This window comes from Schistocerca cancellata, chromosome 5, assembly GCF_023864275.1.
Source record: "Schistocerca cancellata isolate TAMUIC-IGC-003103 chromosome 5, iqSchCanc2.1, whole genome shotgun sequence".
Lineage (NCBI taxonomy): Eukaryota > Metazoa > Arthropoda > Insecta > Orthoptera > Acrididae > Schistocerca > Schistocerca cancellata.
Window position 1 is genome coordinate 650,894,729 of NC_064630.1, and position 16,420 is coordinate 650,911,148.

General features: G+C 46.6%; 1 protein-coding gene across 1 annotated transcript in view; it reads right to left on the bottom strand.

The window, feature by feature from the left end:
- Positions 1-16,054, bottom strand: part of LOC126187890 (trypsin-1-like) — a 121,868-nt gene extending 105,814 nt beyond the window's left edge. Inside the window, exon 1 of the mRNA XM_049929238.1 lies at positions 15,876-16,054. Coding sequence (XP_049785195.1) covers positions 15,876-15,980 — 105 coding nt within the window. The 5' untranslated portion in view covers positions 15,981-16,054. The remainder of the gene's footprint in view (positions 1-15,875) is intronic.
- Positions 16,055-16,420: the final 366 nt, after the last annotated feature.

Consider the following 16,420-nt stretch of genomic DNA (forward strand, 5'->3'; position numbering starts at 1 on the left):
AATGTGCGTTCACTGCGACGTCGCTGAACACGGATGCGATCACCATCATGCTGTAAACAGAACCTGGATTCATCCGAAAGAATGACGTTTTGCCATTCGTGCACCCAGGTTCGTCGTTGAGTACACCATCACAGGCGCTCCTGTCTGTGATGCAGCGCCATTGGTAGCCGCAGCCATGGTCTCCGAGCTGATAGTCCATGCTGCTGCAAACGTCGTCGAACTGTTCGTGTAGATGGTTGTTGTCTTGCAAACGTCCCCATCTGTTGACTCAGGGATCGAGATGTGGCTCCACAATCCGTTACAGCCATGCGGATAAGATGTGTGTCGTCTCGACTGCTAGTGATGCGAGGCTGTTGGGATCCAGCACGGCGTTCCGTATTACCCTCCTGAACCCACCGATTCCATATTCTGCTAACAGTCATTGGATCTTGACCAACGTGAGCAGAAATGTCGCGATACGATAAACCGCAATCGCGATACGCTACAATCCGACATTTATAAAAGTCGGAAACGTTATGGTACGCATTTCTCCTCCTTACACGAGGCATCACAACAACGTTTGACCAGGCAACGCTGGTAAAATGCTGTTTGTGTATGAAAAATCGGCTGGAAACTTTCCTCATGTCAGCACGTTGTAGGTGTCGCCACCGGCGCCAACCTTGTGTGAATGGTCTGAAAAGCTAATCATTTGCATATCGCAGCATCTTCTTCCTGCCGGTTAAATTTCGCGTCTATAGCACGTCATCTTCGTGGTGTAGGAATTTTAATGGCCAGTAGTGTACAACTTGTACAGAAACCAGAGAGTTATGAGACTCGAAGGGAAGCGATGGTTGAGAATGAAGGGAAGTGGTGGTTGACAACGTAGTAAGAAAGAGTTGTAGCCTATAGCCGATGTTATTCAATCGATGGTTGAGAATGAAGGGAAGCGGTGGTTGACAATGTAGTGAGACAGAGTTGTAGCCTATAGCCGATGTTATTCAATCTGTACCTTGAGCGAGAAAGAAAGGAAGCCAAAAGAAAATTTGGTGAATGAATTAAAGTTCAGGGCGAAGAAATAAAAACTCTTAGTTTTGTCTGTAACATTGCGATTCTGTCTGAGATAGCAAACGATTTGGAAATGCAGTTAAACGGACAGGATAATATCTTGAAAGGGGATATGAGATGAATATTAACAAATGAATGGCAATGGAATGTGGTCGAATTAAATCAGCAATGCGAAGAGAATGAGATCAGGAAATGAGATAATGAAAGTAGTAGATGAGTTTAGCTGTTTGGGCAATAAAAATTACTGATGAGGACCGAAGTAGAGAGGATGTACGCAGCTCCGCTAGGACTGCTTGTATGAAATTCCAAACTCCAATGCTATCTCATGGAGAGTTGCGGCATTGCGATCCTTGGGTTTCAAGAACAGCCGCATAGAAGGTGATCGGCAACCTGACTGAGAATGTAGTAGTACCTGTTTGGTCCTCGTTGGAAAGTGGTGGTGGAGGAGCGAGGCAACATCATGTTAAGTTAGCCAAATCACGCCAGGGAACATCTGATATAACGAAATGTGTTTATGCTTATGACTGTTTAATTTGTTCAACTGATTTTTGATGGAATGCTCTATTTAATGACTTCAGAAAGGACATTAAGGAAGTGCCACGAGCATCAAAGACGGGAACAAGTCGCACGGACGATAATGTGCAAGAAATAGCCAATATCATTGCATCAGATGGACGTGTTCCTGCACGACTCGTCAAAGAGCTGTCAGGAATACGGAAAACTCTTGTGCACACAATTCTGGCCGATGACTTGGGCAAAAAGAAAGGCTGTGCGTGGTTTGTGCTGCACGCACTTTCAGGCGATGGAAACCATGGCAGGATCCAACACTGCAAAGACCTGTTATAGCCAGCCCAAAGTGATGCTGATTACACAAAATAGATTTTAGCTGGCGAGGAGACATGCTACTTCCAGTATGAGCCTCTTAAAAAGTGGCAGCTGAGACAGTCCCTTGCAGAGGAACAGTGTGAAGCCAGTGCTAACAGTTTTCGACGAACATAGGGAGTCTGTATAAGAAGGGCAGACAGTAAATTCTGGTCGTTTGTGAGCGGGAATTCATCGAATTGGACCCGAATACCGATGGGCAGGTTCCTGGTCGCTCCCGCCCATAAAGTCAAGACCTTGCTCGAGATTTTGACCAACAAACGGATCAAAGTCCACGATTATCCGCCGTTTTCGCAAGATTTGGCCCTTGCCGATTTCTAGAAGTTCCGCAAAGTGAAGTTGGCAATGAAGGGACACTGCTTCGACGCAGTTAAGGACACCCAAGAAAACTGTGTTGCAGTATTAAATGAAATTCCAAACAGGACTACAGTGACTGCTTCAAAGCACTTCTAAATCGATTTCAGCACCCTTGCAACTGCCATAGGAGTGCCACCGCACTATTCACCCCGATGTCCTGTTGTGTTTATTTTGAGGACTACCCCTGCAGGGGTTTGAATTTCGACTATGAACGCCAGGGGGTGTCTCTGGTGCCTTGATGTGGCACTGCTTTCGCCTAAGGATGCTGTTTTAATGCAGCGAAACCAGTTGTCATTATAATCACCAATTAGAGCTATGTTGAGGTTCATTTTACTTCCACTCATTACAATGTTTAACGGCTGTGGCTGCCCGCATTACGAAGTCCTATACTTGACATTTAGGTTTGAACGGGTGACCCGTAGCACGCCAGTCAGCGATGCTAACCGCAACGTTCCGCTGCTTGAACCACCGGTCGCTTCATATTATAAAGTCCCCCGCCGCGTTTTTGTGTCTTTATGTGAAGGTTAGTGTTAGGTTTTTCTATTCTTCTTCTTCTTCCATATCCGGATGCACCAGTTATATCTTCCCTTCCCAATAATTAGCAACGTAGGTTGCTTTGTCATTGACTTTCAAAATATCGTCTTTAGTGCATGTTATAGACATATCTGGGCAAATAAATAGGTGGTCCAAGTCCTCTATTGCTCCGCATTCACACCTATCGCTATCGCTGTAGCCCCATTTAAATAGGTTTGATTTGCACCCAGTTACTCCAGTGCGCAGCCGGTTTAATGACCTCCAAGTTGTAAAAGGTAGTTGAAATCCTGCAGATCCCTCCTCGAGTAGTTCCATTGTGGAGTGTGACACCATTTCTTCCCAAAGAGATAACCGCCTTGCGACGGCTTTGATGGCGAGCTCTTCAGTAGTTCCAATGAAACTCCTGCGGGATTTCAGCCGGACACGTTGTTTTCGGTGCATATGCATCGGGTGTCGAGGATAATTCTTTTGTTTTGATCTTTCGATCTCGGCGGCTACTTGTCTGCGGATAGTGGGTGGTGCTGTGCCTATGATGGGATACATTTTGTCTTTGGGACTCGGTTTGAGGCATCCTGTGGCAATACGTTCAGTTTCGTTTACGGCGACGTCAACTTGCTTAGTGTTAGCAGAGTTCCTCCTAACTGGCGCCACGTATTCCGCTGTTGATATACTCAGCGCCAGACACGTGGTGCGCAAAACGTGTGGTTGAGCTCCCCACGATGAACCTGTTAGCTTCCGCAGTATGTTGTGACAGTGCTGCTTAAAAGTAAGCGCTCTGTCCATTGTTACTCCCAGGTATTTTGGGCTCTTCCCCTTGTCATATGACTCGGAGTTTCCGTTTGGCTTGTTTGTTCCTAAGATGGAAGGCGGATACTTGAGATTTACTAGGGTTTGGTTTAAGATTATTGCCTTCGTAATAGGTAGCAAGTTCTGTTAAGGCTCCTGTGAGATTGTCCTCCACTTGTTCAAAGGTTTTATCCTGTGTGGCCACTGCTGCATCGTCGGCATAAATGAACATTCGTGTCTGGTGGCTGATGGGAAGGTCATTCGTATGGATGTTAAATAATATTAGAGCCAAGGTACTGTGTAAGGGTACATAGTAGCGTCTGTTCTATAGCATGCATTGCACGAACATAGAAAGGGTGTAGTCCACAGTGACATAATACACTTTCTGGGTATGTAACTTATGGTTAACTGTGTCATATGCGGCACTGAGATCCAGGAATACGATCCCAGTTACTTCTCCTCTTTGATAGGCGTCTTCGATGTACTGTGTGAGATTAAGGATTTGGCCACAGCATGATTTTCCTATTAGACGGACTAATTCACGAGGAAGATTTGTATTATAAATAAGTCGTACAGATACAAGTACTGACTAGTTATAATGAATGTGCAGCTACTGACGGAGGTCCAGAGTGGGCTGCGAAAATTGTGAGATATGCTACTGCGTTAATGCAAACGCGATTTACGCTGAAAGAAAAATAGTTCCACTTCTGGACACCAGGTGCAAATCTGGTGGCGCTGTACACCGTTTGTAAGCCAGTGTGACATCCATGCTGTTGTTCGACAAGCCGTGACGTGAGTAAACTGTATGGCTATTGAGAAGAGAGACGTGCGCTGTAGTGAAACTGTTTAATGCAGGGGCGGGCAAACGTTGCACGCGGCTCATGAGCGCACAGCGCTGCACGTGTGCTGCTCGCGTGCAGTCGTCGAATGGGGCAGTGGGGACAGCCGGCAGGTTGCGGCAGTGTAGTGCTAGGCCAAGCTGCGGACGTTGATGCAAAGCGAGCACTATGTAGTGAACGTTGTATTTCAAGAAACGGAGAAGTGGAGACTTGCTATCCTTTAAAAAGTAATGGGAGAATCATTTTTTCTTTGTGCAAAAACGTGAAAATTCGAAATGTTTAATATGTGGCAGTATTCTCGCTGGTCAACGGAAGTTTAGTATTGAAGGCCATTATAATAAATTTCACAAGGACGAGTACAATTTATTGTCGGATTCTGAGCGGATGGGGAATTGACTGAGCTTAAGAAGAGCGATCTGACGATACCAGATGAATCTGTCGTAGTTGGCCGGCCTTTGTGGCCGAGCGGTTCTAGGCACTACAGTCTGGAACCGCGCGACCGCTATGGTCGCAGGTTCGAATCCTGCCTCGGGCATGGATGCGTGTGATGTCCTTAGGTTAGTTAGGTTTAAGTAGTTCTAAGTTCTAGGGGACTGATGACCACAGCAGTTAAGTCCCATAGTGCTCAGAGCCATTTGAATTTGTCGTAATTGCTGTTGTGACGAGAGATCTGCGATTTTCTCTCGTCATGTCTCTCATCTAACTGATTTAACATTTTATGGAGCACTGTTTTCAAGTTTTCAGGACGACAACAATAATAGCCCAGCGGTATGTGCAAGTTATAACACGGCGCTTAATATAGCGAGAGCTGGAAAACCATTTGCTGAATTAATAAGTCTCGGTTAAGAGCAAACATCAGTGATGAAAATTTACGTAACTGTTTGTGTTTGTCTGTATGTAGAAATTTTGTTCCAGATATTAAACGTATTGTAAACTCCACCTGTGATAATTAAATAAAACGTATCGTAGGTAATAGGTACTCTTTCAAACCATGATTTCTTTCAAGCACTCCTACTAACCTTATTCATCCACCCAATAAAGCAAGCTAGGAAACAAAACGCATTACAGAGGAAGGAGCGGACAGAAGGTATGGTGGGGATGGGAGATAAGCGGGTGGCCAGCTTGCCCCTGTGTGCACGCGGAACACCTGTTAACTGCATGGAGGTATAAGGAGGGGAGATGGCACTATGGCCGTCTGCTGTACGTCTGTTTGAAGCCGGTGGGCCGCCATGTTTGATTGGTCAAAACAGTGACAGAGCTCTTGTCAGAATTGCGTGTTCTTCAAATTTAACGTTATGTCTGCGAAATAATTTCAGATGATGAGTGTTACAATGTTTACATGCATAACACAACGTCAGAATAGCTTTATCAGGTGTTTTCGTTTTGTTTTTAATGCGTTTTTGCCCCAGCAATACAACTGATTTGGTCTCGTTAACTTAAGTGTTTCTTTTGGATACGAACTTCGAATGATGAAAAATAACAGTGTACAAAGCTCTTTTCAAACTCAAATCACCTTTTACTGTATTTGTGTCGATGTAAACTGAAAGCAGAACCTGAAAGCTATGCTAGTTTACATACCGGATGATATTTCTTACTCGTTTACACACTTATACAAAATGTCATTTGTAAATACAAACATCGTTTGTGCTTTGTCAAGAAAAATAAGCATATGAACCCACAGAGCCCTACGAGCTTCATTGATCGGAAATCTGAAATAAGATAAGAAGAAAACAGTTTCACAAAACGTAAACAAGGCCGCACATCTCACGAATATAAACGACAATATTTTACGAACGGGGCCACTTACGCATGGAACGTGATTCCTTTTAACTTGGTTGCACTATTCCAACGGTTAGTACACCCCTAAACAATACAAACCGGCATTTTAAAATGAAAAAACCTTCAGCAGCTCTACACAGTAGCACAATCGGAAACGAGTCTACTGACCAAACTGCAATGGCGGAGCTCGGTTTCTGTCGGCTTCAACTTTGTGACGTCATGGCATCTCCCCTCCTTATACCTCCATGGTTAACTGCACGCGTGCAAGTGCACCGCACATGTGCAGGATTCCTGCCCGCCCCTGGTTTAATGTGACCGGCAGCACTTTCAGTGCTGCATTGACAAAGTATCGCCGACTCAAAGCTCTGAGGAAAGGGCCGATGTTACTAAATGGATGAAAGAAGATGATAATGAAATTCGAAAACATAGGTGAGCTTGGTGTGGCGCCAGTAAGAGGATCGGGTCCTGTCACTTTGGAAGTTACTGAAGAGGTTGCAGTTGCTGTAACTGACCATGCAGCACGTGCCCCGGGTTGGCATAGTGCTTGCGTATGTTACGACTTGCGCATGTAACGATAACTGTCCATCCCATGGTCAATAGTACGGGAAGTTTTTCGATTTATTTTACACTGGTACCCGTACAACAACCAGACCGTGCAGCAACTGACACCTCGTCATACGCAGCAACATTCTGCATTATTGCTCTTCGGTTTCTGGCACGGATTGAAGTTTATGATACGTGATCGGGCAGTGTTCTGTGGAGTGAGGAGGCACATTTTATACTAAAGGGTGCCGCGAATTCACAGAAAAGCGAAATATGAGGTACAGTTAAACGGCGAGTTAGGCATTGTCATTCTATTCGCCGTATGTGACTTTTTGGCGGGTGCCGGCCGGTCGCTACGGTCGCGGGTTCGAATCCTGCCTCGGGCATGAATGTGTGTGATGTCCTTAGGTTAGTTAGGTTTAAGTAGTTCTAAGTTCTAGGGACTGATGACCTCAGAAGTTAAGTCCCATAGTGCTCGGAGCCATTTGAACATTTTTGGCGGGATTCAAAAGGACTTTTACTCTCAGTCCGTTCTTCTTTGAAGAAAACGCAACCAGAGGGTTCAAAATGGCTCTGAGCACTATGGGACTTAACTTCTGAGTTCATCAGTCCCCTAGAACTTAGAACTACTTAAACCTAACTAACCTAAGGACATCACACACATCCATGCCCGAGGCAGCATTCGAACCTGCGACCGTAGCGGTCGCGCGGTTCCAGACTGTAGCGCCTAGAACCGCTCGGCCACCCCTGCCGGCGCAACCAGAGTGTCTGGAAGGTGTACCGTGAAGTCTACATGTTTCGAGACCACTTTGTACAGCAGGTGATTGCTGCTTTGGAAGAGCACAACCGTGCGCAAACCAATGTTTTCGTGCAATGTGGGAGAACACCTACACTCCTGGAAATGGAAAAAAGAACACATTGACACCGGTGTGTCAGACCCCCCATACTTGCTCCGGACACTGCGAGAGGGCTGTACATGCAATGATCACACGCACGGCACAGCGGACACACCAGGAACCGCGGTGTTGGCCGTCGAATGGCGCTAGCTGCGCAGCATTTGTGCACCGCCGCCGTCAGTGTCAGCCAGTTTGCGTGACATACGGAGCTCCATCGCAGTCTTTAACACTGGTAGCATGCCGCGACAGCGTGGACGTGAACCGTATGTGCAGTTGACGGACTTTGAGCGAGGGCGTATAGTGGGCATGCGGGAGGCCGGGTGGACGTACCGCCGAATTGCTCAACACGTGGGGCGTGAGGTCTCCACAGTACATCGATGTTGTCGCCAGTGGTCGGCGGAAGGTGCACGTGCCCGTCGACCTGGGACCGGACCGCAGCGACGCACGGATGCACGCCAAGACCGTAGGATCCTACGCAGTACCGTAGGGGACCGCACCACCACTTCCCAGCAAATTAGGGACACTGTTGCTCCTGGGGTATCGGCGAGGACCATTCGCAACCGTCTCCATGAAGCTGGGCTACGGTCCCGCACACCGTTAGGCCGTCTTCCGCTCACGCCCCAACATCGTACAGCCCGCCTCCAGTGGTGTCGCGACAGGCGTGAATGGAGGGACGAATGGAGACGTGTCGTCTTCAGCGATGAGAGTCGCTTCTGCCTTGGTGCCAATGATGGTCGTATGCGTGTTTGGCGCCGTGCAGGTGAGCGCCACAATCTGGACTGCATACGACCGAGGCACACAGGGCCAACACCCGGCATCATGGTGTGGGGAGCGATCTCCTACACTGGCCGTACACCACTGGTGATCGTCGAGGGGACACTGAATAGTGCACGGTACATCCAAACCGTCATCGAACCCATCGTTCTACCATTCCTAGACCGGCAAGGGAACTTGCTGTTCCAACAGGACAATGCACGTCCGCATGTATTCCGTGCCACCCAACGTGCTCTAGAAGGTGTAAGTCAACTACCCTGGCCAGCAAGATCTCCGGATCTGTCCCCCATTGAGCATGTTTGGGACTGGATGAAGCGTCGTCTCACGCGGTCTGCACGTCCAGCACGAACGCTGGTCCAACTGAGGCGCCAGGTGGAAATGGCATGGCAAGCCGTTCCACAGGACTACATCCAGCATCTCTACGATCGTCTCCATAGGAGAATAGCAGCCTGCATTGCTGCGAAAGGTGGATATACACTGTACTAGTGCCGACATTGTGCATGCTCTGTTGCCTGTGTGTATGTGCCTGTGGTTCTGTCAGTGTGATCATGTGATGTATCTGACCCCAGGAATGTGTCAATAAAGTCCCTTCCTGCGACAATGAATTCACGGTGTTCTTATTTCAATTTCCAGGAGTGTATGTCGCTCGCCCAGTGAAAGATCTGGTTAAAGCTGCTGTCCAAGACCGTTTTATCTACATAGGTTTTTCAGATGCTTCGACTGCAAGATGACCTAATGTGAATCAGTGTGACTTTTGACTCTTGGGGATATCTAAAAGAAAGCGTTTACTAGGAAAATGTTCCGTCTCTACCTTATCTGATGGCCAGTATAGAGGAAGACGTTTCTCAGATTCCAGATTGTTGATCAAGTCATTTTACAAATAGAGCATCTCGCCGCCGTTTCGTGTGTTCATATTGAACAAATTGTGTAAGTAGCGGGTAAGAATAAAATCAGCATTGTGCCTTTCTCACTTTTCCTATCTTTTCTGCTGACGACCCGTTCCTCATACATTGCATATGGGAACATTTCTATACGTCTTTCTTGCATTCACAGCGCCAGATTTGCAGCCAGAGGGTACAATCGAAATTTTGTTTTTCAACGTAAATCGGTGCACATTAACGCATTATAATATTTACCAAGTTTTGTTGCCATACGAAAATTACTGCCCACACTGGAACTCTGTGAATAGCTGCACTTTCACCATACCCGTCCGGTACTTAGTTCTACCCGTGTGAGGTCGGGGTGAGCCGCTAGTGTTAACAGATAAAGTTTCAGAAAGCAAGATTAACCAGACTTACATGTGACAGACTTTTGACTTGTCCATCACCAACTGCAAAATCTTGGGTTGCTGAGTGGGTAAAAGTTTTTCGCTGGGCTCGTAACTTCTGGTCGCGGAGGATGTCGAATTTATTGCAAATCACTCGAAAGAAGAACGAGGAAAATTCCCTTTGTGATACGTTCTAGCAAGCCTGATGCCAAGATGAAACGTAGTTCAAAATTATGATTGCAACATATTCAAATAATTCTTGTTGTTTGTAGTGCGTTAGGGCCAGTCAGTTTTTATAAAGTGAATTTAGCGTGGCGTGTACTCTTGATAAGGTTTCTTTGTTATAGCAGCGAAAACGTCTAATGCATTTTCAGAAACTTTAACGAGGTAGATAATAGATTCTTGGCGTGAAACAACACGAAGTAATTTTGAGTGCCAATGGCTCAATGGTATACCGCTATTGTCGATTAAAATATTACTTATCTCTCAGTACATATTACTAAATTAATTTTTATTTCTGTCTGTGAAACTTGGTCTCAGAAATTACTGCAGAGATTCTGATGCGATTTAGAATAATAAACAAACAGATTTACGAGTAAGATTTGTGTATATAAATTATTACCGACACGCCAGATAAACTGTCCGGCCTTGCATATACACTGCTGGCCACCGTAAATGCAACACCAAGAAAGACAAGAGGTAGCACAACAAAATTTATTTTGTAGATAACATGTTGACCAAGTATCAAATGATTACGTTTACAGACGTCTGTGACATGTGGTTCCTGCCAGAATCAGTAGCCAGAGTAGCCGCCATTGTTGGAGATCACCGCTGCCACACGTCTCGGCATTGAGTCAAAGAGACACTGAATGTGTTCCTGGGGTACAGCAGCCCAAGCAGCTTCCACACGTTGCCAAAGATCATCTGGTGTGGCAGCTGGGGATGTAATCTGGGTCACTCGTTGAGCAACCATGGACCACATGTTTTCTATCGGCGAAAGATCCGGAGAGCGAGCCGGCCAGGGAAGCACTTCAATCTGGTTATTGACGAAGAACCTTTGGACAATGCGTGCCACGTGTGGTCGCGCATTATCCTGCTGAAATATGGCTGTGGCCGAGCCCTGAAGGTAAGGAAGGACAACTGGCTCCAGCACCTCGGATATGTAGCGCCGGCTATTTAAAGTACCGGCAATGCGTACTAGAGGCGTGCGAGAGTAATATCCAATACCGCCCCATACCATAATACCCGGTGCAAGACCAGTGTGGCGGTGCATAATGCAGCTGTCCAGCATCCTCTCTCCACGGTGTCTCCACACTCGAATCCGACCATCGTGGTGCTGCAGACAGAAGCGTGCCTCGTCAGTAAAGACAACGTCATTCCATTCTGCCGTCCACATCCGTCTGTCATCACACCATTGGCGACGGAGACGTCTGTGGTTCTGCGTCAATGGTAGACGAAGCAATGGACGTCTTGCGAACAGACCACTCTGCTGTAAACGGCGTCGAATGGTATGCGCAGACACTGGATGATGCGTTACAGACGCAGTGTGCTGTGTTATGGTTCGGGATGTCACTGAGCGATCCGTCACTGCCATGTGCACAATTTGCCTATCAGCACGTGCAGTGGTGCACCGAGGTGAATGCGATCGACCACGTCGGTCCGTCGTACTCTCCTGCATCCAACGGTCACATATCCGCATTACAGTTGTTTGGTTTCGTCCAACACGACTAGCGATTTCTCTGTATGATAATCCACAATCTCAGTAAGCCACTATCCTGCCTCTGTCGAACTCGGATACTTGATCAAACGATGTTCGCTGTTGTCTACGAGGCATAACTGATCGTCTTGTGAAACAACCACAAGGTAAACACACGTGCCGAACGTACACTCGTCGAAATCGCCAAGCCTTAAATGGCGCTATGAGGTGGCGCCACAGGCGCGCGTGATGTGCGTCTGCGCTGAAATTCTAATCAGTTGCATATCTCATCGCTGCAAACCCATGATGTAAATTTCACTTGATTCGGATGCTTCCTTCAGGGTGTTGCATTTACGGTGGCCAGCAGTGTAGTTAACTCTCGCACGCCTCTAGTACGCATTGCCGGTACTTTAAATAGCCGGCGCTACATATCCGAGGTGCTGGAGCCAGTTGTCCTTCCTTACCTTCAGGGCTCGGCCACAGCCATATTTCAACAGGATAATGCGCGACCACACGTGGCACGCATTGTCCAAAGGTTCTTCGTCAATAACCAGATTGAAGTGCTTCCCTGGCCGGCTCGCTCTCCGGATCTTTCGCCGATAGAAAACATGTGGTCATGGTTGCTCAACGAGTGACCCAGATTACATCCCCAGCTGCCAGACCAGATGATCTTTGGCAACGTGTGGAAGCTGCTTGGGCTGCTGTACCCCAGGAACACATTCAACGTCTCTTTGACTCAATGCCGAGACGTGTGGCAGCGGTGATCTCCAACAATGGCGGCTACTCTGGCTACTGATTCTGGCAGGAACCACATGTCACAGACGTCTGTAAACGTAATCATTTGATACTTGGTCAACATGTTATCTACAAAATAAGTTTTTTTGTGCTACCTCTTGTCTTTCATGGTGTTGCATTTACGGTGGCTAGCAGTGTTGATTCTATAGGTACCGGTAGGGATGTGGAGCCATGCTGACGGAAGTGCTGTGGCCAGCGTTTGAGGATCCATGGCGCGAACTGCCCTACCGAGGTGGTCTCCCAGATTCTCAATTGGTTTTAAAATCTAGGATGTCTGGTGGCCAGAGGAGTACGGTAAACCAATCCTGGTGCTCTACGAACCACGCAAGTACACTGCAAGCTGCGTGACCCGTTGCATTGTTCTGCTGATAGACGTCATCGTGGAAAGGAAAATCACTTAGGGTGAACATGGTCCTCAAGGAGATACGCATTCTTGATCCATTGTGCCTTCCAGAATGATGAGATCACTCACGAAAACGATCCCTCCTGTTTGCACAGTGTTTTAGATGTTTCATTCAAACACACCAACGGCCGTCTGTCAGGTAGAGCATAAAACGTCATCCAAGCCCACTTGTCATCACTCAATGGACGACAAGTTGCGGTACTGGTTTGCAAATTCCAATCTTCGTCGCCGATGAATAGCAGTCAGCATGGATGCATGCTGCGGAGGCCCATACGCAGCGAGGTTCCTTGAACGCTCGTTGACAAGACACAGTTTACAACCATCCTTGACCTGAAAGCCAATGATCATACCCTTTTCGACGTCAGATAAATCATTTCATTTCCGCACTACAATAATGACTGCACTGTTGTCTGCGTCATCCCGACACGCTTTATACACCCTCCTCTGCTAGAGCGATGACCTGCCGCCTGTGAGCTGTTACTGCATGTCTACGCCGAACATAGGAGATGGTCACATTAATGTGACTGGGCTGTGTAACTGCAGCTGTACTTCTCTTGGAGATGATAAACAAGAAGTACTTCCCGAAACTTCAACTACAGATGGTATAATAACGGTTTTCGGCTCGTAAGCTGTATAAAATACCTGACGTCATAGGGATCTCAGTAAAAAGAGTGCGATACATTTTTAACAAGAAGAATTAACAATGAGAAATAGGGGTGCCACCTAGCCAAAGGTAAGTGTAACGATTTGTTACTGTGAATGAGACATGGGCCCATAATTTCACGCTGTCAGTCTAAACTGTTGGTGAAGACTATGGTCCTTATTCCAAAAAGACTGAATATTCAACTGCTGAGAAGATTAAAGATCACGGATGATGTTTTGTGGAATGCAAAATGAGCATCTTCCTATTGGTTGTCTTGTAAAACAGTACCTGGCAACAACTATAGAAATCTCTTTGGTCAAACTGTTGAAAACTACCCTGGGAAAATGCTTACATTGAAAAAAAGAAAGAAGTCACCTTTTATCAGGACAGCATGACTCTCTTCAACGGTGCTTTGGCAACGGGAAAACTGACAGATTTATAATACCGATTGCTCGACCTACACTATCTGTTGAAAAGTGTTCGCACACTCCTTTGTAATTCGGAACTGACCACAGGATGCCACGAGAGGCGAAACCGCCGTTATAAAAGGAGGCGGGGAGACTTGTATCAACAGTAGAAAAGCATTAACAGCGGAACGGGTCGATCATGAGAGCTCAGTGAATTGGAATGTGGACTAGTCGTTTGACGTCACCTGAGTAACATATCCATCAGGAACATTTCAACCAATCTAAAGTTGCCAAGTCTACTGCTGATGATGTGACTGTGAAACGGAATGCGAGAGAACAACCACGAAGGAATAACCACAGCTTTACCATCACTAAGGAGACCGTATGCACTGACGGACAAGAAGCTTCGAGCTTTGTGGAAGGTGATTGTATAAAATTACATGAAATCAGCGGAACAAATGACTCCTGAGTTGCAAAGTACTACCAGCAGCCCAGCTATCATAGTGTCTTTGCCTAGGGAGTTGAAACAATGGGATACATTTGGTGACCATACATTTCTGTAATCAATGCTAAGCGACGCTGGAGGTGGTATGAAGAGCGAGACTATTGGACAGTGGAGGACAGTGAAAGGGTATGGCCAACTTCCTTCCTATCCTTCCCTAACCCACTGGGACCAATGTCCTCACTGTTTGGTCCCCTCCCCAAATCAACCAGTCACCCAACCAACCAACGAGTGATTTGGAGATATGTATGCCGCTATACCTAGTGGCAACCCGATGAAAGAGTTTGGGTTTGGCGAAAGCCTGGAGGCGTGACCTACCATTATGTGTAGTACAAACAGTGAAGTATGTGGGAGGTGGTGTTACAGTACGGGGCTGTTATACGTGGTTAGTGTGCTATCTTCTTATAGTCCTTAAGAAAACGCTAAATGTCGAAGGATATGAACACATTTTACAGAACTGTGTACTGCGTAAAGTAGGGGAACAGCTCGGAGACGATAATTGTTTTACCAGCGTGACAACGCACTCTGTCAAGAAACAGCATCTGTGAGGCAATGGTTTGTGGACAATAACGTTCCTGATATGGACTAGCGTAGACAGAACCTCAAGCTAAATCCAACAGAACAGCTTTGGGATCAGTTAGAACGTTGACTTGTCTCTATATCCCAGCGTTCAACAGCACTGCCTGTTCTGGTTTCTGCTCTTAAGGAAGACTCGACGCATAATGAAACACTTCATTAAAAGTCTCCCCAGCAGAGTTCAAGCAGCCATAAAGATGAACAGTGGACACGCTCTGTATTAATGTCCACTAATAGGTGTCCACATACTTTTGGTTGAGGTATTGAACAGATTTGGCCTCCTTCTGATTGCCCTCGACCAACAGTTAAGGAAGTATATGACTTGGAAACCTTTTGAGCCCAATGACAAGTATACGAGATTTTTGCAGTCCTGCTAAGGATAGTGTTTACTCACTGAAAAAATGTAGGACAAAGTGCTGCTCAGCTTCGATGTATCTATGTTTAAAGAACTGCTTTTTGGCACCACTATAAAGTGCTGTACTTTATATTTATTTACATATGACAATTTTCCGTCAAGAGGTCATCTTCTAGTCACGGGTTAACATTATACCAGGTTAAAGGAAGGTTCCATGGCGTCAAGTACATAATTGTTTTCAGTCCTTATTCATGAGACTGCTTTGCACAGACAGTATGCTGAATACTGCTATGGACTGCCAGTTTTTGCGTATGGTGATTGATGAAAATTGTATGAGATAATCGATGCACCTCTATGTGACAGATGCTGCAACTAAAAGTAGTTATTCTATTTGACGACAGGAACCTTTCTTTGAACTGATGTGATTGTAATTCGTGACTTGAAGATGATCACTTGCCTAAAACTGGTTTTCTGTGAGCAACTGCAGAATACAGATTTTCTCAAAAGTACATTTACATAAGAGCAGACCATTGGAACTTTTTTTTTTTTTTTTTTTTTGTTTAACATACTCAATCTTTCAATCTCACGAGCGGAGATGTCTCCCCGACTGTGAGCGCTTGATGATGGTGGTATTTCCACTAATAGTAGTAGCAGAAGAAGGAAAACAATAAACAATAATACGTACAGTGTAGTAATTGACAGCTGCTTCCTAGGGAATTTGGAAAAACGGGATCAGTATCCATGATAACGATCGATGTTGTACGACAGCGGCAGAAGCGGTTCACCGGTATACTCACGTTGTCTGGAGCTGAGTCCTGGTGTTGGTGGTCGGTGGCGCAGCTGGCAGGGAGAGCCTGCAGCAGCAGTAGCAGCAGCGGCAACAGTAGTGCGCGGCGTCGCATCTCGCTACATGTCGCTGGAGCTGGAGTCGTCGGCCGTTGCCGGAGCGGTTGTCGGGCGACTGGCGGCTCCGCGGCTGGAGGCCAGCGCTTTCTCCGCCGGAGAGGGAAACCTGCCGCTGCCGGCGCCCGCCCCCACCCCGCGCCTTCTCGGTCGCGGCCGTGGACGAGGTCACTACCGTGCCGCCGTGCCGGGTCGGCCTTTCTACACCTATCTGATCCTTGCGTAACTGCCACGTTACTTGCCATGTCGCAGCCATACCGTCTTCCTCGTAGGCGGGAAGCGACGAGAAACAAGCAATGCTCTTTACCACACGAGTCGAAAGGCTAGCGAAAGAAAAAATTCGGGAAATTTTTGCGATTTTTTTCCGTATTGGATGCTCTTGAACTCTGCCACTGTTACTTTAAAGGATACTGTTGAATAATGTCTGCCACCAGTCTGA